This window comes from Hypomesus nipponensis, chromosome 15, assembly GCF_054491055.1.
Source record: "Hypomesus nipponensis isolate SF chromosome 15, ASM5449105v1, whole genome shotgun sequence".
Classification (NCBI taxonomy): Eukaryota; Metazoa; Chordata; class Actinopteri; order Osmeriformes; family Osmeridae; genus Hypomesus; species Hypomesus nipponensis.
In genome coordinates this window covers 3,745,583-3,767,527 of record NC_140375.1, presented here as the reverse complement: position 1 = coordinate 3,767,527, position 21,945 = coordinate 3,745,583, and the positions used below count along the sequence as shown (strand labels likewise).

The following is a 21,945-nucleotide window of genomic DNA, read 5'->3' as shown; positions in this document are numbered from 1 at the left end:
TGACTTCAACTTGCACTGCCCAGCCCTCACATTGCCCATGCATCTATAAATAAACACAATAGAAAAGCAGAAAATGGAACCCAATACATCTTCATCGGTTGTTCAAACCACTCTACTTTATTGGCATATTCTTTATACATCGACGGGTATTTATGAGTCATTCATTTCCTTCTACATTCAACAAAGTGCATAGGTCCGTGGAGAGTGTGTTAGTAGCTGTAGTAGTAGTAGTAGCAGTACACAGAAGCTAACGGTCATTAGGTACATCGGGGATGGCATGCTGCATGGAGATCATGGTATGGAGCAAGTAGGTTGCATTCATACATGTAGATAAAACATTTACATTGTGTCGGATGCATTGATATGCAAGTTTCAGTCCGAAATAAAGTCTATTGACTTGTTTCACGTTATTATGTGCCTTTAGTGAGAAAATCGCAATGATCTGTTCACTGAAATACTGACAGCTTAGACCAATTCCTAAAGACTTCTCATCATGTACAAACTGGTATAAAATGGCCATTTCCAATTTGAAAACATATAGATGTATGTCTGAAATCTGTCACATGACTTTATGTACAATAAGAAACAGAGAGAGTTTCAAACAAATAATAGCTACAACTCAAGATTACGCTCGTTTTTTTGAACACCATATTTTTTTCCTGTATTTCGAAAACAACCAGTGCTATACATGTTATGAACAGTAGTAAACATTGTCCTCTAATGTCCTAACCGCCAAATGCTAAATATAAAAATGTGGTGAACATTGCAGTCCTGAAGAGGAGGGATGGGGGAGAGAGATGTGTGTCGTATGGGTGGGCCGTTCAGCATTAGATCTCCAGCAGGCGGTGAGTGCGCGTTCCAGGCGCTGACGGGTAGAGGGACGGGGCAGTCGGAGGGTCTGGAAGGGCCAGAACCGGGGGTCTCTCCAAGCTGAGAAGACAAGACAGAGAGGTCACAGGCACCCGTCTCCCTAGGGCGGTGAGCGCTCCGCTTCCCACCGACGCGGTGCCTGTGTCGCCCACGCCGCCCACGCCACCCTCGGTGCCCCCTTCTCTCTGGCGGCTCATCTGCAGCTCATGCTTAGTAGCTTTTGCTAACGTGGCGTGACAGGAGTTTGAAGGGCTGGCGGGGGTTGGGGGAGGGTTGGTGGTAAGGGGGAAGCCAAAACCCTACTCTCCCATCTCCTTAACCCAAAAATCTCCTGCAGCTGCCAGCCGAGCCAACCCGTTGACACAGGCGGAGAGAAGCGGAGTGTGGCTTTGAAGATTATGATGATGATTATTTCCCTTATCGCTGCCGCAGGACAAGACAAGGCAAATTCAAGAGATATCATTATTGTGAATGACTGTTGGATCCCTCAGGCGTTCTGTGCTCGCTCAAGCTGTTTAGAAGGGGGAGATGCACGACAGCGCTGGTTATATAGACCAAAGGAGCCCTTGCCTTTCTCTGGCAGAATACTGATGAAAACACACCGCTAACAATGCAGAGTGGCGGCTTCACAGTTGGCCTTGCCGCCCCACCACAGGGGCCCTGTGAGGTCAGCTGGATTTAGGCCGCAGCCTGGGGCAAGGATCCTAGACAGGTTAATGCCTTGGTGCACCTGAGACACTAAATAATAAATAGTCTTGTTGATGAGGGTTGTTTTGAGGATTGCACACTGGACACCGGGGTCACGGGCAAATAAACACATCATACTGTGTACACTCAATGTTTATCATTCATTTAGCCACACACAACTCGGCGTCCAATGCAAAATGGCTTGATTTAGTGATGCTCGCTTTCGGTGCATATCAGAGGTCCACACATTAGCTTGTACCACCCCTTGGTGGAAATTAGGCGAACTACAACAAATCATCAGCAGTGTTCTACCTGGGCAGCAACACATGGCATCCTTAGTCTCTCTCCGGGTTACTCCTCTTCCTGCAAACAGGAAAACAGAGTAAGTACAACGTCAACACAAAGCTGACAAATCTTACAGGGACCCATCGGTCACCCTCCCTCTCTGAAAACTGCCACCAGTTCCCTGCCTCATTGCTTTTGGATAAGAAAACTAGCTTGCGGCGTGAAACTGGTGGATATTCATGTCAAAAAGCCATCATTAGGAACAAAGACAAAGATTCATCAGTGATTCTGGCAGCAGGGGTTCAGATTCATTCCCACCAACGGAACAAGAGTCTTTGCAGGCAGGTGTAGCAAAGGCAGCTGTTCCACACGTGACAGACAGTGTGTTTACTGTGTCGCAGGTTCTACTACCTCTGCTTCCGCCGCCTCGTCTTCTTCCTCCTTGGAAACGGCGGAAAGAGATAGAAAGAAGGTGTTTTGCGAAGTCAGAGGCACAGCAGCATAGGGGGGAGAAGGGAACAGTTAGCGGATGAAGCGCTGGTAGGCTAAACGGTCCAAAAATTGACGCCCTTAAAACCACCGGTCTATCCAGGTATGAAGGTGAGCAACAAGCAGAGCTGGACACGTCACACTAGAGATACACGTTTCTCCTACAACGGGGGTCAAGGGAAATAGCCTGTGTAGCGAACTATCTTTCCCTTGCTAACTAGATCAGCGCTGTGGAGGTCTTTCAGACAAGGCCTCTCTGGGATGGTATCATGTGACACGAAAGTGCAAAGTACTGCATACTTTCTCCATGTCATAACACCGTGTCCACGGAACATGCATCTACTTGGCATGGCACATTGCTACTGCTCTAACAAGTCTACAGCCTAACAGCATAACTGAACGTGTGTATTGCAGCCGTATTAATAAATAAGGACATGTTGATTTGGTGAGTAGTTGCTCCTGAAAACTTGTCGCAACAACCATTGCAAAAACTATTCTGAGGCCAGACAGCTCACTGGGTGACGGCTGTTGTTAACACTATCACTCAATGTGTGTGCTAGACCTTATCCAAAATCTCAAGACTCCCCCGTTCAAAACAAGACCAGGTCCATAACCATGGCTTTCTATACATCCCAGCTGCCACCGAAAATCAAGGAAGTGTGGTTTCTGACCAACATCGTGCTCACATAACCATCTATGTGTGGCTGACTTATATACTTATTCACACGTGGGCACATCTTCGCACCAAACCATGCATTCCACCTGCTCCTGACCACGCCAAATGATAAAACCGATTGAGCGGCAAGTCCCTTGGGAAGATTTGGCACGATGCAAGCGGAAAAAAGTTAAGGCCACCACCTAAACAGACCACAACTAAATCTACTTAGAAATTGAGAGAACAAACCCATGCAGCACACGGAGAAAGAGAGCGTTTGAGAAGTAGGAAACTACCTCACTGACTGGCTCTTCTTGCTCCTGCAAGGAAGGTTGAACAAGAAGTGCGAGGGAAAGAGAGAAAGAGAGAACGGGGGAGAGAGGGGAAATGCTGAGGAATAGCGGTGAAGCGTGTGAGAGTAGCAGGGCAAGCAGTGGCTGATTGGAATGTTAAAGTGTGTGCGTGCGTGCGTTTGTGTGCGCCTGAGTGTGTTTGTGCAAGAGAGAGATAGCACTTGAGTGTCAAAAATATTTTCCAGTAAGACCAACCAGTGCTCGTGTTTTTAATCACTGTGATGACTTAACAATCCCATCGGGCTGTTTATCCAACTGTGGAAATGGGATATTTCTCTTTACATGAGTAGCAACATATGCTGAAGGCCTACCAACAGCTAACCTTGGAATAGATAAGATCTGCAAAATCATCCGAAAACTAGTGAAGGGTAAAATTGAAGAAGTAAACCAGAGAAAACAGTGGCAAATGGTGGAAGCAAGAAAGGCAAAAACGGATCGAGAAAGAGAAAAAGGAGAGAAGCAAGGCGAGGGGAAGTTCAAAGAAGTTCACATCAATCTACCTCCAGCTGCCGCAGCTCTTCTTCCTCCTAGAAAGGATGACAGAGTGAGTGTCAGAAGTGTGGACGGTGGGGTTGGGAGGGCACCAGAAGCATGCGCTAGTCGGGTGTTTCAAATGGGATCTAAGGGGGGGGGGGGGGGGTCAAATCAGGCTGGAGAGAAACCGCTACTAGACTAGGGAGAAATGAGGAAGAGGACGTTAAAAGAAGAGGGGATAGAGGAAGAAAAAGAAGGGATGGAGAGGAGGTCTGAAAGGGGGGGAGGTGAAAGGCAGTCTACGGATGAGGGGTCAGCAGAACAGAGGGGGAAGACCCAGGTTTCCAACAACGCAAACTAACAAAAAAGCCTCTTCTGATCTCCGTCAAAATAACAAAAACAAATCCACACAGCTGGTGACTAAAGGGAACAATGATGAAATTCACGGCAGTGGATGCCCAGTTACCTCCGAGACCAGATCCTCTTCCTCCTACAGGGAGACCAAACCAAGAGATGCACACAAGTATGTAGGGTGTGGAAGAAATCTACTGTTGTAGCTCGAAAAACACACTTATCCCACCCACCGTCATGCATAAAGAAAAGTGAGAGACACTTTGGGAAAAAAAAAATACTACATTAATGTTAAACTACATTAATTTTTTATACCAAACATGCCTATGTCTACTGGAACAACCAAACCTATGGTGAACTGTTAAAACAGACAAACTAAACTTTGCCAGTGGCCTCAAGCTATAGATAAAATACATTATTCATGTTCACTTCCTCTTATTTCACCAATTAACTATAGTTGCAATAAATAAAGTATCTCTATATAAGTAGTCGAGTTGTGTTTGAGGTTAAATCTGTAAGATGTTGGCAATCAATCAAATAGTAAAGTTCTCCTGAATGCCTGCTTTCTGGTATACAGGCTACTGATGATCTTTTGTAAGGCATGCATACACAGTTTGTTTGAAAGATTCAAAGGAAATACATTGGTTAAAATATAAATCCTTCCACAAGGGACCTGCGAGGGAGTGAGGGAGGGGAAGCAAACGTGATAAAGTCAGGTGTGAACGTCAGGTGGCCTACAGATGAAGAAGGGGTCAGGGGTCAAGGCATTCTACAGCTATGAGAATCTACAACAGAGGAACATTTTGAGGGTTAGTTGTCTGGACGTCGAACAGAAAACACACTCACTGGGATGCAAACAAATCTACGTCAAAACTGAACACCCAAAACCCTCGGCACAGAAATGGAGACTATTCTATGAATATGGAATGAGTTATCAATATTGAATTGCTACAGCTAACGAACATAAAACACCATTCAGAAATAGATCTATACCTCAGAGACCGGCTGATCGTCTTCTCCCTAAAACAACGGATAGTAAAGATTAGCTTGGGAGTGACTCTGGGCTAAATCTCACCAGGTTATGGAAACCAAACAGAGGAAAGAGATGAACTGTCTTTAGTTATGATGCAATAATAAAACAATATAGTGTGTTACTTTACATTAAATTTACATCCTTCGCACATTTTTGGGGGAATGTAAATGTGTATTGATAAGATTGTTAAAATTGTACAAAAGATTACTTGAATGAATATAATGGAATGCATGTTTAGAATCAGAGTTATAGTACGTCCTACAGTATTTCCTGGGTCCAGGAAGATTCAACACTTTGAAGAAACCTTTTGTTTTACACCTGGCTCTCTTTAAACCTGACCCACTTAGTTTTCCTTCCTCATGTTGTTCTTGTAGCTTGCCTGTCTCACTTTCTATTAATTGCAGGCATTCTCTTTTGAGTCAGACCCCACCAAAACATTGGTAAGAGGAGACATTCAAATAATGTCATATGTGTATCAGCCCAACTTTCTAAGATCAAATAGCCTCCATAGCCTTGAGAATAGCTACCTCTTTGTAAACTTTTTCTTTTTGTAACAATTCTTAATATAGCTTTCCCTTTGCAATAAATGCCATCATCGATTGATTAATCAAGCTGAGGGTGAGTTATGAAAATTTAGCAAAGCGTAGCTAATGTTAGTAGTGTAGGTGTGTTATTAAGCACCTAGTATTTGTTGTAATAATGTCTTATTACAGAGGCTGACAGACATAGCTGGGCATTGGTGGCATGATCGCATAGTACACTGAAACAGTGACTATGGCCAGGAAGATTTAGACCCATCATATGGAAGTAAGTAAGAAGAAATAAGAAGTAGAAAGAAGCCATGTGGCAGGTCTGTTATCCAGGCCTTGCTTAGTGGTGCACCATGCAGTTGAGGCCAGTGACGCCATTGTTGTTGTTGTTATTTATAATAAAGTCTTTCATATTAGGCATGACTTCTGTGAACACAGTATTCCCATGTTACCTTTGCCTCTTCGTCCTCTGCTTCTTCCTGTTTAACATGAGAGAGAAAACAGTGAAACAAGATTCCATGAATGCGATTTGGAATAAAAGTCATCCTAGTGTAGTTTTTCTTTTACCTCAGCCTCTTCCTCCTCTACACGGGCCTTCTGATCAAAAATAAATACAAAAAGGGCAGAAAGGATTGGATCAGAAACGGCAGAATGCCAGTTCACTCGACAGACCGTGCACACGGCAACAACAGAAATGCTCTCCTAACAAATGTACTGAACAAACCGCCGAGCAGACACAAGGAACATGTTCGGATGTTCAAGGACCTCTATCTACACACTGACACACACACACACTTTTCTACCACCGACATTCATATACAATGGACATGAGGTGCAATGTAAAGGGCATCAAGACCAGTGGGAGCATTGTCACAATGTCACCAGGAAAACACAGATGCTGCAAATAGGGATTATGTCAATGAAAAGGAACAAATCAAAACCAGTTAACATGTACACAAGGAACAACAAGGAAGTGGTTACGGTCCAACGGGAAAATACATCTATACAGGATGAATAAAAACACAATGTCAGAAGGAACAGTTACGAGAGGGTTAGTACTATGGTGCTCAGGTTTGACAAGAGTACTGGAGAGGGACAAAACCTTGGTTTAGGGGGATGAGGACAACATTAATGGACTGAGGAGAAGCTAGACGTGAAGACACAGAAGAGAATGGGATTCTGGGTAGCCATTTACAGTGTCTTCTGACGCTTCCTCTGTGTCTTCGGCTGATTCTTCTGCCCCCTCGCCTTCTGCCCCCTCGCCTTCTGCCCCCTCGCCTTCTGCCCCCTCGCCTTCTGCCCCCTCGTCTTCTGCCCCCTCGCCTTCTGCCCCCTCGCCTTCTGCCCCCTCGTCTTCTGCCGCCTCTTCCGGAGCTGTGTCTTCCGCGGCCTCAGTGACCTCCTCAGCGGCCTTCTCTTCAGCGCCTCCACTCTCCTCCACTGATAGTATCTCTTCTGTTACCTCCTCCTCTCCATGTACTCCTCCGTTACACTCCTCTGCCGGAATTTCTTTTTTCTGGAGTAAAAACAACAACTTGCCATGAAGGAAGTAAAACATGATGATTATTATTAATTTATGTTGTGGTCCAATATTGATGCTGCAGCTGTCAGTGGCACACATCAAACACCACATGTGGGGAAGCTCCCCTGCAGGAGACTCATGTTCAAAGACATCAGGAGTACCAGAGATATAAATAAATGAACCCAACATGGTAAGAAAGGGGTGAGTAGCAGCATCTATACTGTATGTATGTATATGTGCGTGCATACACACACACAAACAATGTGAATGGAGACAAGTTTGGATTGATGGATACTATAGATGGTGCCACACAAGGCCTCATTGCCAAGAGCCTGAACTGGTCTAAATCAGTCTGGTCAACAATGCCAATAAAGCAACTATTATTGAAACTCTGCACCCTGAATGAGAAATTAAAGTCCTGTTCTCTCGTAAACAGCTGAAACAGGGTCCAGTTCATATATATATCACATTTTGACAAAAACTCAAATTTAAATTCTTATCTAAAACTCTTATCTAACCTTGACCCGTATTTTACAAAATGTCTATTTGTAAGCAACCACTGATCTGAATTCTTGCAGTCATTTCTTTAAGTTCAGTGTTGCAGCAGGAAGCAGTGCAAATACTGTGTATTGCAGTAATCAAAGGCTAATGGCATTATAGAGCTACATACATTTATATACATATATATATATATATACATATATATATATATATATATATATATATATATATATATATATATATATATATATATATATATATATATATATATATATATGGTGGTTACAGTATGTTTTTACAGCATGATGGTGAAACTTGACTGATATGCAGCATCCTTGGAGAAAATATGTTAAAGAAAAACAGCATGCATCTGTTAAATTTTACACAACAAAATGATTACTTAAAGTCTTACATTATTGTGCCAAATGGAAAGGGACACATCCGTCTGAGTATCATTAACGCCACATACTATACAAGCAACATGAAAATATGGTTTTAGCTCTCAACCAAATGGCACATTAGGAAGAATTATAGATGGCTACATTGCCAACTCTCACTCGTACATGCAAAAACTATTAACTCTGATTTGTCCATATAAGTGCAGATTACTCAGAACCATGACCAATGACAGTGACGAGAGTTAACTGGAAAAGATGGGCATGATTATGGTCAAATAGGGGTAAAAGAGTTATAGTCAAAAAGACAAGGAGTGAGAGGAGGGAGAAGGGAAAATAAGAATTTACGAGTGTGTCATCATCAGGGTGTTCCTCTGCATCATTCCCATTCTCAACGATAAGAGCCTTTTCGGCCTGTAGTGCTTCCTGTACAGTGTACCAAGAAAACAGTTTTAAGTTCAACGTGTATGAAAAGGCTATAGACCGGGGCTATCCTCAGCTAGCTTACTTGTCACATCATATCCCTTACACACAATTAGCCTCTCACTAACCCAGAACAGGAATATGATATAGGGAGTGTTCAATGAGCCATGGTTTGACCTACTCAAGTCAATTGAGCATAAAAGACCCGGAGCACAATACAAGGCTGAGCTCTGCAACAAAACTAACAATACTGTAGCAATCCAAACACAACTGTAAGAGGATGAGATCAAAACTGTCTGACAGGTTAGGCAAACATTGTTTTGAAAGGAAGGAAACATTTTTATAGTTGTGAGTCTGTTTTATGTTTTTTTGTTTTGTTTAAATGAAGAGAAGTCTAACCTTGGACCCTGGAGGAGGAGGCAGGCCCAGGAAGGCATACACCTGGTTGTCCTCTTTAGCATCGAAGAACGTCTCATAATCCTGTAGATAACATAGCAATTTGCATTCTTAGCTGCATTTATCTTATTGAATGCATAGGATCTCCACCATTTTTACCCAATGGTACATTTCCCAAGGCTCACCCCACAGTAGCCATCTTCATTGAAGATCTGAGGGGGCAGTGGAATCCCATTGCTGGGCTTTTTCTCCTCAGGAACGTTCTCCCTCATCCACATGCGGTTCTCCTCATTGCAGGCAATGTCCATCTGAGAATATTCCACCTTGAGGGCTTCAAGGAACCCTACTACATCCTGCTGCTTCTTCTTGATCTAAAAGATGACCATGAATGAGCGTGACTCATTTACTTTTTGCGTACACACATTGTGATAACTTTTGAGCGTGCATGAGCCAAACTTAGTTTGACAACATTTTCTCAACCATTTAAATGCAACCCCTAGGCTACTCTTTAAAAGGGTCTCCATGAAGATAGGCTATACCCTTTCCAACTGTTGCAGGTTTGGAATGTGATCTCAGCGACTTACGAGATATATAAGGAAACTAGGGTAGCGCTACTCGGCACAGAATGGTCGAGAAATATTTAAAGTTCAGTGTCCTATCCCTCTCAGTAAATAACTTAAGTAGGCCTATACACTAACTAAAATAATATGACTCTTAACATAGTAGCCAACCACGCGCGGGCTAGCCTTCAATAAAAGACCTGCGAAAAACAGCAAACTTCCCCTTGCAAGTCAGATAGGCCCTACACGAAATAAAAGCTTACCGCTGTCGATCCAGATGAAGATGCGAGGAAAACTTTAATAACCATTTTGCAACTAAGTATTCTACTAAATCCCAAAAGGTTTTTAAAGACACAAGCAGACTGCCCTAATATTAGAGCGCACCCAGCACATTACACACAGTCACCACTAAAGTTATTTTTGTCCCCTAACTCTCCATCCTTGCAGGATTGGTTGGGCCCCGATTGTAGGGGTGCAGCACTGGCAGGGTGATTGGCAACTTCAGCTGTCTGTCGACATGGGGACCATGAATATAGTTTGAGGCTACATGCAAAGTGCTTATATGGACAGAAATAGCCACTGACCAACAGACACTCCAATGAAACCATAATGGAGGGTAGTTTGAATAGCTTTTAGCTTATTGGCATTTGTTGGAGAACAAACTGTTAATCTTATTGTTCAAGATCAACAAAAGTACAAAAAGTATGTTTGAATTTGATAGATAATGGATTTGCCAATAATAGTAGCCTAATTAGAACGAAGCCATTTGTAATCGAGCAGCCCAGATACAACATTTCCCAGAGTTCCATTTTATGGCGAACAAATCGATTGTCTCTAAGGCAACCAAAATACTTTTCCAGCGTAACGAAGTTCATAAATTACACCAGTTAGTGAGTACAAAAAATCAACGGAATGCAAGTGAGTACAAAGCGAAGTATGTCGCTATATTTATTTGGTTATTTGTGATTAATCATTTGGATTGCATATAGACTGAGCTTTTAATACGCTGGTTATCTGTATCAATCAATTTCGCCAAACCTTGCTGGTAGCCTAGCTAGCTACAGTAACACTGTAGCCTACTGTACTACCTCATAGTGCTAACAACTCTGATGTCTTCGGGACGTAAATTGCATTCATGTATATCATACAAAGTAACAAGTTTTGGTTTTGCATGTGCTTTCTTGAAGAGAGGTAGAGGGCAGATTCCCCTTTGAGGTCGCACTAGCCATGTCTGTGAGACGCCTCAGCAAAGTTCAGCAGGAGGAGGCTCAATGTAAAGAGGGTGCTGGGGATGCAGATTCATGCGACAGCTCCACCTCAGACCGATGCAGCCCTTTAAGATCCAGCCAGGAGTATAGCAGTAGGGAAGGCTCTGAGGGCTCTGAGGGCTCTCTATCCCAGTGTGAATATGAAGACTATGAAGACAAGACTGTGACCCCTTCAACACTCAAAAAGAAAGGTTTAAAGACTCAAAGTATTGAGTATTCAAAGTGTTGACTTTTGGGTATTGGCTTAACGTTTGAGAACCGGCGGTTGATGGTTCATGATGTTTCTACCTCTATCATTAGGTAGTATCCAAAGCCCATGAATATCTTAATGTTCTATTCCCTTAGCTCAAAACAAGAGAGGACAGCATTGCTTCAAGCGGAGTCACAAAGCCAGCCGCAAAGCCCCGATGTTTCCTCCAATCAAGCCTCAAGATGGTCTAAAGCAGCGAATCAGGTCGGCCCATACGCACCGCATCAAAGAGCTGACCAACCAGGTGTGGGCACTGCAGCAGCAGCTTGCTGGGGCCGCCACCGAGAACAGACTGCTGAGACAGCTCCAGGGTCGCCACACAGCTGCACTGCAGCGCTTCCAGGACGCTCAGAGTGACCTGCCACAGGTTTGTCATTCTGAGGTTCTTGTATTATAATCCTCAGTGCGAACAAGGTCAAACAGAGAGAACGTTCAGAACATTCACTGGTAAATAAAGACAGAACACTCCCAAACCATGCTTTAACAAGAAGAAAGGGTATTTGGAACATGAGTGGGGGGGGGGGGGGGGGTGACATCAAGTTACGCATATTTACTCATTTAGCAGACGTGTTATCCGAAGCAACATACTTTTACATTCTCAGAGAATTGTATGTGGGACACATTCAACTTTTAACCCCCTGCCCCCCCCCCAGGTTCTCCAGAACCACAGCTGCGAGACGCGCTCCCTGCAGGAACTGCTCCGCAAGGCCCGCATGCGCCGCAACAGCTTCGCCCGGCGCCTGAGGGCCACGGAGGACGAGCTGCTGCGCACCGGGGACGCCCTGCGGCGCCTGCGGCTGCTCAGCCAGGACCAGAGCCTGGGGGAGAGGAACCAGCTGACCCACAGGCTGGCCCTGGCCACCGCAGACCTGGAGGGGAAGACCAGGAGGATGCAGGTACCGACAGGCTCTCGCGTGATTGGTCTGCTGGAGAGGTCACCACTGTGCACGGCTGTGGAGGAAAACGCCTCTTGTTCATTATACGGCCGCGATGCTGATTCTGTGACAGAATGGCAGTCCACAATTTATGGTTCATTTGGAATTAATTGATCATACAGAGACCCTTTCATTGATTTTGTGGTTCAGGACTTGCAGAGGAACCTTGAGCTGAGCCATGCCTCGTTCAATCGCCAAATTGCCTCTGAAATGAGGAAGACCAATGAGGCACGACAGCTGTCTGAATATCTTAAAGAGCAGATCCGTCAGTTGACCCAAAAGATAAAGGTAGGTTGGATCAACCTACAGTACAGCTGCGCAATGATCATCTGCATGGATGGCCTTGCTTCTGTAGTGTTTGTGAGCGGCAGTAGGAATTATTGAACATGCAGTACAGCAGAAAGACACTAGAGGGAGTCAAATACTGCAATGTTGTTACAATATTTGGATTGTTGTGTTATCAGAGAGAATACAACAGCCAATATTAACATTTAAGGTGTTGTGCCCCTATTTTACCTTTAAAAATAGGAAAGGGAAAGAGAATTGGAGATCAACAATATCTACTCGCACAGGTTTCCAAAAGGCTTGAACTTAAAATGTATGCTGTCATCATTACCTTCATTAATAATCCGTAACAATATGGTAATCTACATCACTTGTGGCCCAGATTGGACTGCTTTCACTGTATGTTTGTTATTGTTCTAGGTTTGAAAGAATCCAAGTTGGTTCAGACTGACGCCGTGTCTCCTCTCCGGATCGAGGCGCCTGCTTATCCACTGGAGTTAGAATATCCCAACACAGACCCACAGCTGGAGAGGCAGAGCAGTTTGGTCAACTGGGTACGTCAACCAGTCACACGCTGTTTTCAAATTGTTCAGGGAATTCGTTTGTTAGAGCCATTTAGTTGATAGGCTCATGGGAAGGTGAATTCTCAAACGTATAGTATACTCACAGATAACTACTGATTTACTGAATCGAAGAAGCTGATATATGGTTGTTTGTTTCAGACACCAGTAGCCATTGACCACACAGTGCCTGAGGAGGAAGCGGCAGAGAAGTCAGGGGAAGATGAATGGCCTCAGGACAATAAAGAGGGTTCTGGTCAGCTTTCTCATACTCAGACTGAAATCAACATCATCTGAAATGCAAACATGTGTTCTCTCTACTAATGGACATATTGATACAAACTAAACCCCAGAGAGTATTGTAATGTTTTGGCAACTGACCATAGCGTTTCTTTTCTGGTGTGAAACTGGTCTTTTGGAGGATATGCAGACAACATAGTAAACATCTTGATCCAGAAAACATTTGATTTATCAAATATGTATAGTTATTTCAGTCATCTGTAAAAGCATATGTGCCTGATTGTAACTCCTCGAATGTTTCCACTAAAGATGAGCCTCAGGATGGCCTTTCTAGCGAAGATGGTTGCCCAGATGAAGAGGGCTACCTTGCAGTGGAAGAGGCAACCTCCACCCAGAATCTGGAGAGAGACCAACCCAAGCCAAGCGACAACCAAGTCCACTTCACCCTGGAGCACTTTCTACAAACCGAAAACCTCCCCAACAAGGACGTCAAGTCCCCCTCAAGGATCAGGCGTCACTACACGTTCAAGGAGACCACCCTGAACCTCCACAGTGGGAAGCCAGCCTACAGCACCCACACACACAGTCTGAGGAGGAGCCCCCCGCAGGTCATCAAGAGCCAGGCGAGGGTTGACGACCTGGGGTCCGGGGCGTACGAGCCCTCCTTCGTCAGCCTACCCCCTGGGACCGGGCTGAGGCGGGCCAGCCCCCAGACGGAGGAGGTGGGGCTCCACAGTAAGAAGAGCAGCCTGATGAAAGAGCTCTTTGGACCAGGACAGATCACTGATTTGCTACCTGTGCAAAAGGGCAGATCCAGGGGTCAAGGTTCTGGCCTGGACAGGCTGTCCACCTACCACACGGGTGAGCCTCATCTCACTTGGCAGAGAGAGCAAGACCATCTATGACTGACTTAGTGAATGTACAAGACCTCTTATATTTTGATAACTTCATTGCTGAATTTCTGAAATAAATTTGCTATAACTAAGCACCCTATGGAATAGACTGGGCTTACTCTGTATAACACATAATGGTGTACAGTCATGAATGACTGTTTAATGATGTAAATTGTGTTATGTAACAGTCTGTCTTTATAGAAATTTGATAATGACAAAGCCATGTTTTAAACATCTTTACTTATGCATTTGTATTAAATAAACAATGGCATTGTCACAGCAATTCACAATGTCAAAAAACAATGTAAACTTAAGACTTCAGAAAACAATCTGCATCAGGTAGCAAATTTCTAAAACCGAGTGCAATCATCCTGGCAACATAGACAATGTAAGATATGAGTTTGAGTGTTTTCTAACAAAGCTTTGCCAATAAAGTTTATCAACATGGCGCTTATCACTTACACTGCCCGAACATCTACTAGTTCTGAGAGATAGCAATGACATTAAAGAAGAGTGTTCCTTAGCTAACGGCATGGAGGCCGATTGAAACCACTTTGTTGCACACCACCAGCCAGCATGTGATTCCAACTCCACCTGAGATGAGACAAAGGCTTGGTTAAGATGGAAACTGACAGAAAGACACAGAGCAAATATGTGCTGTCTGTGTTCAAAAGGGAGCCAAATAGTCATTTGCATTCAACGTGGCAGGCTTTGAACTAGTTCTGTGCCAACTGCTTGTTAGGTGAAAGAAACATGTCATATGATTTTTCTTCTGAACTATAAAAGCTTAAAATGAAAAGGACTTCAAATCTGAACCCTTAAATTCCTCAATACATGAACATTTAATACTGTGATTTTAACAAAAGGGAACAGGCCTCAAGCTCTCTTTATTCTAAAGTAGATTCTGTTTTGGTCTGTAATCTCACTAACCTGCAACTCCAGTAGGGAAGGCTACTAGACGCTCCAATGGAGCAATCCACTTGCTAGGCACCACGGTCACAGGGTCGACATAATACTTCCAAATCAGCGAGATCATCAGAGCAGCCTACCAACACAAAAAGTTTGACTCGAAGGTTGCCATGCTCTTAATTTATTTTCAAATGTTCCTGTATTTTCTAGTGTTCCAAACCTACCTGCAGAATGTAAAATACTATGTTCACCACCCATTTCATTTTGGCTTGTTGTGCTGTTCTTGACTTGACTGTAAGAGGAGGGAAAAGCGATTAAGGCGTAGCAATATCATAAGGGACTGTATTCCATACATTCATGTTTTATTCATACTGCATTTTTTATTTTGTATTCCACATTGTACTGACAGTATAACTATGTGACACCAGAAGAGTAGAGTAGAGTGAATTATTTGTGTTGTACAGGTCAAGGGAGGGGCTAAAAAGACAAATAAGCCATACATGTCACATGTTGAGGATCATTGTGAAAATTCATAGGAGAAAAATTATTAAAAAAGAAAAAAAGAATGCATGTACATCTGTGAGCTATTTGGTTGTGTATAGGGTTGCTTGCTAGAGGAACAGTTGGTATGGAAACACAGAAGAGAGTCAGTTACAGCTGTTAGGGTGGAGCATACAGTGGGAGGGAAGGAGGGAAGGCGTTTTTTCAAAAAAGGAGGGAAAAAGCATACTATATGTGCTATACATCTAGGTCTCGTGGTGGTGGTGGTGGTGGTGGTTTGAGGAAGCTTCATGTGTAGTTTTGCCAAAGTTAAACATGTAGATTTACCTAAATAATTTCACGTGAGGACAAAGTTTACAACACTATCACCTCATGGCTCGAGAGGAAACTTAAATAAGTTAACCAAGCGTCTGTCTTCTGTGTGCCTTGTAATGGAGATCTACATTTCCTGTTTCTATAGGGTACAGTGCTGGGGCTGACAATGAGGGACTGCAACAGACAGCAGCTGCACCACTAGCCCCCCCTCCATGTGTTATCCAAACCCCACCTGCCACTTCCCACACTTGGTGTTTTAATGTGTGAGGCCCTGCCGCAGTTTGACAAACCCTTGACTTGAGAGTCAGCTGGGTTTCCCGCTTTTTTGCACTATATTTACATAGTGCCACTGAGCTATGAAGGGGGGTGGCGGTTACATACATTATAACTCTTTGAAGAAAAAACACATTTTTATTTAGTTTCTTGGTTGATGTACAGAATGGTGGCCCTTACCATGGGTCTTTAGCTTATCAGTCATTTTGTTGATCTTGCGCTCTAGTCTGGCATATCTGGCAAACTCGTCCATCATGCTGATGGACGAGTGTTCCCTCTTCATGTCCTGGATCTCAGCCCTCATCTCCCTCTCCTGCTCCGCATCTTTTTGTATGACCTTTGAAAGCTGGATATTCCAACACACACAATTGAGAAATGGGAGTCAGGTGGCTGAGCGGTTAGGAAATTGGGCTAGTAAACAGAAGGTTGCCGGATTGATTCCCGCCGTGCCAAATGACATTGTGTCCTTGGGCAAGGCACTTCACCCTACTTGCCTCGGGGGGAATGTCCCTGTACTTACTGTAATTCGCTCTGGATAAGAGCGTCTGCTAAATGGCTAAATGTAATGTAAATGATATTATCAACATTAATTCCTCAATGTAAAATCAACCAATACGTGTTTGTATCAATGTGCCAATAGAATGCTTATATACCCATCTGTCCTGTCAGTGCAGGTTCAGAACACTTGTATCCAGTATGCGTACAATAATGTACAACCCTGGGATAATATATCCTTTATTTCCGCTACATCATGGATGAGAGATAGAGTAAGCTATTTCAACACAGGGTCAGAACACAACGTAAACAACGTGTCAAATGCCGTATAGGCACGTAGCCTACAGTAAACAAAAGCTTTACCTTGACTAGTAGCTATTTGTTTAGTTAGGTTATGACATTTGGAAGGCAGCCCCATAGGCCTGGCATTTTGTTCGCAGTTACTATAAGCTAACTGAACACATTTTCAGAACAAGACAAAAGCATAATGATTGCACATTGGCGGCGAAAAACAATAGTGAAACAAATAACGAAAAAAAAATGAATTAATAGAAATCTTAGCTAAAGATAACATTTAAGGGACATGTGTTTGCATTGGTGTCTGAGGAACATTGTCCCAACCCGACCACGCCCTCCTAACTGTAACAAACTATCAGTTTGATAGACTAGCTAGCAATGGAGGTAAGAGAGGGTATCGGTTTAGCAGAATGTGTAGTCTACAGTCGAACACTAGCCTACAGACAAATAGCTCTAGATGCCAGGATTTTTAAACGCTTCATAACCTCTGATGAACACACTCTGAATGGCCAAAATAAACCTTACTTACGAAGGAAGATATTGTCGGTAAAAATGATTTGACGATATTGCATAAAAAGACCGACCCCAGCACAAGGAACCAAGCGTACCCAGTCGCCATTTTTCTTTATCCCGTCTTGCTAGCTACCTTTGTTGCACCCTGTCCTGCTGCAGCAGATGTGCTCGTCAGAAAAGGACACAATGGCCTGCGCTAAAAAAAAACACATAGCAAAGCTATATGCATTCTCATTACGTTTTTCGATTCAAGAAACATATACAACTAGTTGAACGCATGATCGAAGATTAAACCGATATAATTTATTGACATTGACTTTTAGGCAATTATCTAATATGTGTAGGCTAGCCTATTTAAGTTTACAAATGAATAGCCATCTAAAATTCCGGTATGTTTTTTGTATTACTATTTTTCAAGCTTTCTGCAGTCTTACAGTCACACTAACCAACAACACAACTTTTGATTTCGATTCCCCACCCCTTTATAAAAAAAGAGAGAGTTTGAGTCTGATTGGCATACTTTCCTACCCACACAGGTAACTTGCTATGGTTTAAAACTGTGTTGCCTAGACCTTAAAGCCAATCATGGCAACAAGGGGCGGAGAATTTGTGTTGCCCGTCAGGTTGGTAGGATAAGGAATACAATATACAGAGGGGGGATCCAATCCGGTTTGAGCTAGTTCCTGTGCTGATAGAACATTTATGTTAGTAAGTTACAGTGTGTTCTGGATCTGGAGGTACTGCTGAGTTACACTGTTCACGCTCAGTAGGCTAGCTCACTAAATTGTCATATTTTAAGTCTTATTTGTGCTCTGTCCTCTAGACAAAACAAGCTAAGCAACCATGCCGAAAAGAAACAAAGTAAGTTGAAATGTGTACATTCTACGCCTTTGATTTCAGGTTATTTTAAAATGTAGGCTATCCTTTCACACAGCAAAAAAATCTAAATACTCTCAAATTTGCATGTGCATGCCCTCTTAACAATGTTTAATACACTGTTACACCTTTTTTTAAGAGAGTCGGGATGTTTTTCATGTGTCTGTCCTGTTGATATGGAAGTGGCGCCTTTTTACTTAGCGCACTGTAACATTTGATCACCCAACTGACTCGCGTGTTTAGGATCCTACAACCGATGGAGATATGTTTTTTGTGCAATCTACATGAACGTATATATAATTTAATGCATGTATCAGATCCCTAACTCAAAGTAGCTTAATTAGCCTTCTCAGCAATGAGATCAGACAAAGGGGTGTAACCCACCAACGATGTGCATGTTGCTATCGTATAAATTCGTGCGTAAAACAAGCTGTGGTAGGTATTTCTTGAGCTTCCAGATTTGCTAGATACATATAATTAGATTTCCAACGTTAAAACGGTATGGGTATTTGTCAGATTTGATATGCAGATAGATTCCATAGCGACCACTTCTTGACCTATGTGCAGTAAAGCGTATTGTAATGCGCGACACCCTATGGCTCTCTTGGTACGGGTACAGTCTACTGGTGTCATGGCAGCTATTGCACGTTCGAAAAGCATCGGTTTCCACAGCAGTAGCCTATTGATCGTACCGTGCTAAAATGGCCACAAAAAAGGTGTATCGAGGGAAAAGTCATTGCAATAGGTGAAATGTTAACAGCGTTATTTTAATTTCAAAACACTGGGCACATTCGTTCGGTGTGCATCGAATTTCGGATTATGCAATTTGGTATCGATAGGGTTAGGAAAACTCTGATTTGAAGCGAATCAGTGATTAAATATAACAATTGGCGGGAACATATAGTACATTGGTACGTAGTGTTGGATGAGTTCATGAAAAAAAAAAAAAAACGTGTGTTGAATGAAAATTCACAGGGGGCGGGGCCGTATTACAGCCTGTATGTTTATTGTGTTTTGTCTGTGGAATATACTTGTTGTTGCACATTCATGTTTAATAGAACAATAAGAATAAAGGCAGTATTTTGCATCGTGATTCTAAGAAGCCATATGGCTTGCTATTGTATTGTCAATGCGAAAAGTGCCCCATCCCCCACCCACTTCTAGATTACATAATTCCTCTTTAACTTGGGGGTGTGGGGGGCAAGCCATGTGAGCCCATCCCCCCTTGCATTACACACCCACTTATCCACACTCGCGAATGTGGGGGCTGTTGTTCTTGGTTTACTAAGATTCTGTCCTTGTTTTTCCCTCCCTCCACAGGCTAATAATGAAACTGAGGTGGAGGTTAGTATTTAATGCTTGATATATTATTATTTTTATTATGATGGTGCCTGTGTTATTGACATTTGCTTCTTTTTTTCTTAATAACTAACATTATTTTATTTTATTTTTCACCAGCCAAAGAGGCGATCCCAGAGGCTGTCATCTGTAAGTTCATAATTGTTTATGATGTCAGAGAAAATCCAGGTATCTGCTGCATATGCATGTTCAATGTGACCACTTATCTGATAATAACTTTTTGCAGAAACCTCAGGCAGAGCCCAAGGCAAAGGCAAAGGTACATTTATATTTGAATGTCAAAGTCAGGTCTCCACAACCTCTATAGAAGCATTCATTTCTACAAATGGACGTTGTACTATAGCTCATGAATGTTGTGGGTTTTATAGCCACAGAAGTCACCCGCTAAACCCAAAAAGGCAAAGGAGGTAGTGAAGGCCAAACCCGAGAAGAAGGAAGAGCCGGAGGAGGAGGAAGAGGAAGAGGCCCCAGCAGAGAATGGAGAGGCAAAGCCTGAGGCTGAGGAGGAGGTGAGACCCAATTGCTCATTTCTACACAGGGGGGTAGTAGAGTAGTAGTCACCACACAGGGGGGTAGTAGAGTAGTAGTCACTACACACAGTCACATTTGACAAATGTCCTCTTCTATCCTCCAGGAGGCACCAGCAGCAGAGGAGCCAGAAGCTGAGGAGGCCGACGAGCCCGAGCAGAAAGAGGAGGAGGAGGAGGCAGAGGAGGAGGCAGAGTAACTGCCTGGTCACCAGCGCTCCCTGTACCTCCTTTCTTGTACAATGCAGAGGATATTTTTATCAACTATTTTCTTAAAAAAACAAAACAGGTTTTTTAGTAGTACGAATGTAGAAACACATTTTTATTTTTTGTTTTGTGTTTTTTTTTTTTATACGAAAAAAAAAGACATTTGGAGATTGTCTCCGTTGTATCCCACACTTACACATCTCTGAAAGAAATGTTATGGTCATTGTGTGGTCAATGTTTCTTTTTTTCTTTATTGTCTGATTTTGTTTTCAACAAGGGGAGGGGACAGGTTGGAGCTAAAACATGCAATCATGCCAATATCAGGAATTTGTTGTTCAACTAGGAGAGGTTGCCTGAGACTAACATTCCATAGGCTGTATGAGGGACCGTGTAAGTAACCTGTATTGTGGTGGAGGCATGGGGGGCTAATACTTTTTTTGTTTATAATGGGGGTGTAGGACAGGGGGAGGGGGGTGACTGTTAAAACTTTTCTCTATGAATATTAACTCCTTTATCCATGCAGTTATTTTTCCCTTTTTTGGTTAATCATACTCATTAGTACTGGATTTCTTTGTCAGACCTGTGCATTATGTGAAATGGTTCTTGTCTCTGTTTGGCAATGACATTGCAATAACATTTGTATAGCTGCTGTGAAAGTAGATTTTTCATTATTTCGATATGCAGTATGTAACGGTACATGGCGAGGATGATTAAATGGACTGGGGTGTTGTTAGCCAAGCTAATTAACACAACACACAATACAGTGTTAAACATACTGGCTCTAGAATATCCTTCTGGGATAAACTGTTAAACAAATGACTGTAAGTTCACTTAAGATCATAAGTGAACATACCAGAAGTAGCAACATTCTCATGTGGTTTTAGGATTTATGTACCAATGTACAGTTTTCTCAGTTTTTTGTAGCTGTGTCTGTGTAATGGTTGGTATAGAAAATGCCAATTAAATGGTTGTAAAATCTCTGCTGTCTTTTTCTTCATTTAAAACACAAAAGTAATACATATAGAAAAAGGGGTGTTTGTTTGGGTAAAAAACAATTGAACAATGCAGTGGAATTTATTTTTCATCTACAGTAATGTCTATGTCTTGATGTCTGCCTTGATTTGGACTTCTGATTAAAGTCATGATGTGCTCTTGATGAAACAATGCCATGATGTCCTGTCTGTCAACTGACAGCATTAAGAAACAGTGTTGTTGATGCATGCACTTTGACAGTTGGGTGTCCAAATAAGCACATTTTGAGAAGTTAAATTTCCATGAAGGTAAAATATATCCAAATATTCTAAATATCCATGTTTCTACATCAAAAAAATACTGATACTGAAGTTATAGTTAAAGGTATAGTCAGACTATTATTGAACTGTTGCTGAGGTAAATACACAATTGTCCTTATGGATGGCTTGCAGAAACTGAAGGCATCCTTCAGATGGATGAGAGATGTACTGTTTCAAAGATCTGTCAGGGTGACATACAAATAATGATGTCCTCTTCTGCCAACACTTCATGATTAATGAATGTATGTTCAAGTTAGTCATCCATTATTTTGAAATATAAAATAGGCAATTTAAATATGTAGCCTAACAGCATGACATGGTAAGTGACCATTAACCTACAAACTGCTAACAATTTATTTATTATGAAAATATGCAACTGGAAAATTAGGCATCTATTACAGTCCACATTGTTCTGATACAAAATTT

General features: G+C 42.6%; 4 protein-coding genes across 7 annotated transcripts; 2 read left to right on the top strand and 2 right to left on the bottom strand.

Annotated features, from left to right (window-relative positions):
- Positions 1-94: 94 nt before the first annotated feature.
- sh3bgr (SH3 domain binding glutamate-rich protein) lies at positions 95-9,961 on the bottom strand. Its single transcript, XM_084674229.1, has 12 exons — positions 9,788-9,961; positions 9,150-9,335; positions 8,968-9,048; positions 8,494-8,571; positions 6,923-7,243; positions 6,295-6,324; positions 6,180-6,206; positions 5,158-5,184; positions 3,840-3,866; positions 2,254-2,283; positions 1,870-1,920; positions 95-930 (listed from the first exon to the last, which is right to left on the bottom strand). Exons 1-11 carry the CDS (start codon positions 9,830-9,832, stop codon positions 1,909-1,911), a joined length of 864 nt encoding a protein of 287 aa, XP_084530355.1. The 5' UTR covers positions 9,833-9,961; the 3' UTR covers positions 95-930; positions 1,870-1,908.
- Positions 9,962-10,097: 136 nt separating this feature from the next.
- LOC146257071 (lebercilin-like protein) lies at positions 10,098-14,201 on the top strand. 3 transcript variants are annotated; one of them, XM_084674218.1, is made up of 9 exons: positions 10,098-10,458; positions 10,712-10,983; positions 11,138-11,409; positions 11,696-11,938; positions 12,128-12,265; positions 12,506-12,575; positions 12,683-12,816; positions 12,985-13,078; positions 13,372-14,201. In XM_084674218.1, the coding sequence occupies exons 1-9, from the start codon at positions 10,337-10,339 to the stop codon at positions 13,965-13,967; spliced, it is 1,941 nt and encodes a 646-aa protein (XP_084530344.1). In that variant the 5' UTR covers positions 10,098-10,336; the 3' UTR covers positions 13,968-14,201. The 3 variants fall into 3 exon arrangements, with proteins under 3 accessions (XP_084530344.1, XP_084530346.1, XP_084530345.1); XM_084674219.1 differs by having other exon boundaries at positions 10,331-10,442; XM_084674220.1 differs by lacking the exon at positions 10,712-10,983 and having other exon boundaries at positions 10,098-10,442.
- get1 (guided entry of tail-anchored proteins factor 1) lies at positions 14,179-17,410 on the bottom strand. The gene is made up of 5 exons (XM_084674225.1): positions 17,275-17,410; positions 16,134-16,299; positions 15,089-15,156; positions 14,886-15,000; positions 14,179-14,549 (listed from the first exon to the last, which is right to left on the bottom strand). The coding sequence occupies exons 1-5, from the start codon at positions 17,362-17,364 to the stop codon at positions 14,476-14,478; spliced, it is 513 nt and encodes a 170-aa protein (XP_084530351.1). The 5' UTR covers positions 17,365-17,410; the 3' UTR covers positions 14,179-14,475.
- A 500-nt stretch (positions 17,411-17,910) lies between these two features.
- Positions 17,911-21,205, top strand: hmgn1a (high mobility group nucleosome binding domain 1a). 2 transcript variants are annotated; one of them, XM_084674226.1, is made up of 7 exons: positions 17,911-17,995; positions 18,082-18,119; positions 19,455-19,478; positions 19,593-19,622; positions 19,720-19,752; positions 19,862-20,002; positions 20,128-21,205. In XM_084674226.1, the coding sequence occupies exons 2-7, from the start codon at positions 18,102-18,104 to the stop codon at positions 20,218-20,220; spliced, it is 339 nt and encodes a 112-aa protein (XP_084530352.1). In that variant the 5' UTR covers positions 17,911-17,995; positions 18,082-18,101; the 3' UTR covers positions 20,221-21,205. The 2 variants fall into 2 exon arrangements, with proteins under 2 accessions (XP_084530352.1, XP_084530353.1); XM_084674227.1 differs by having other exon boundaries at positions 17,915-17,966.
- Positions 21,206-21,945: the final 740 nt, after the last annotated feature.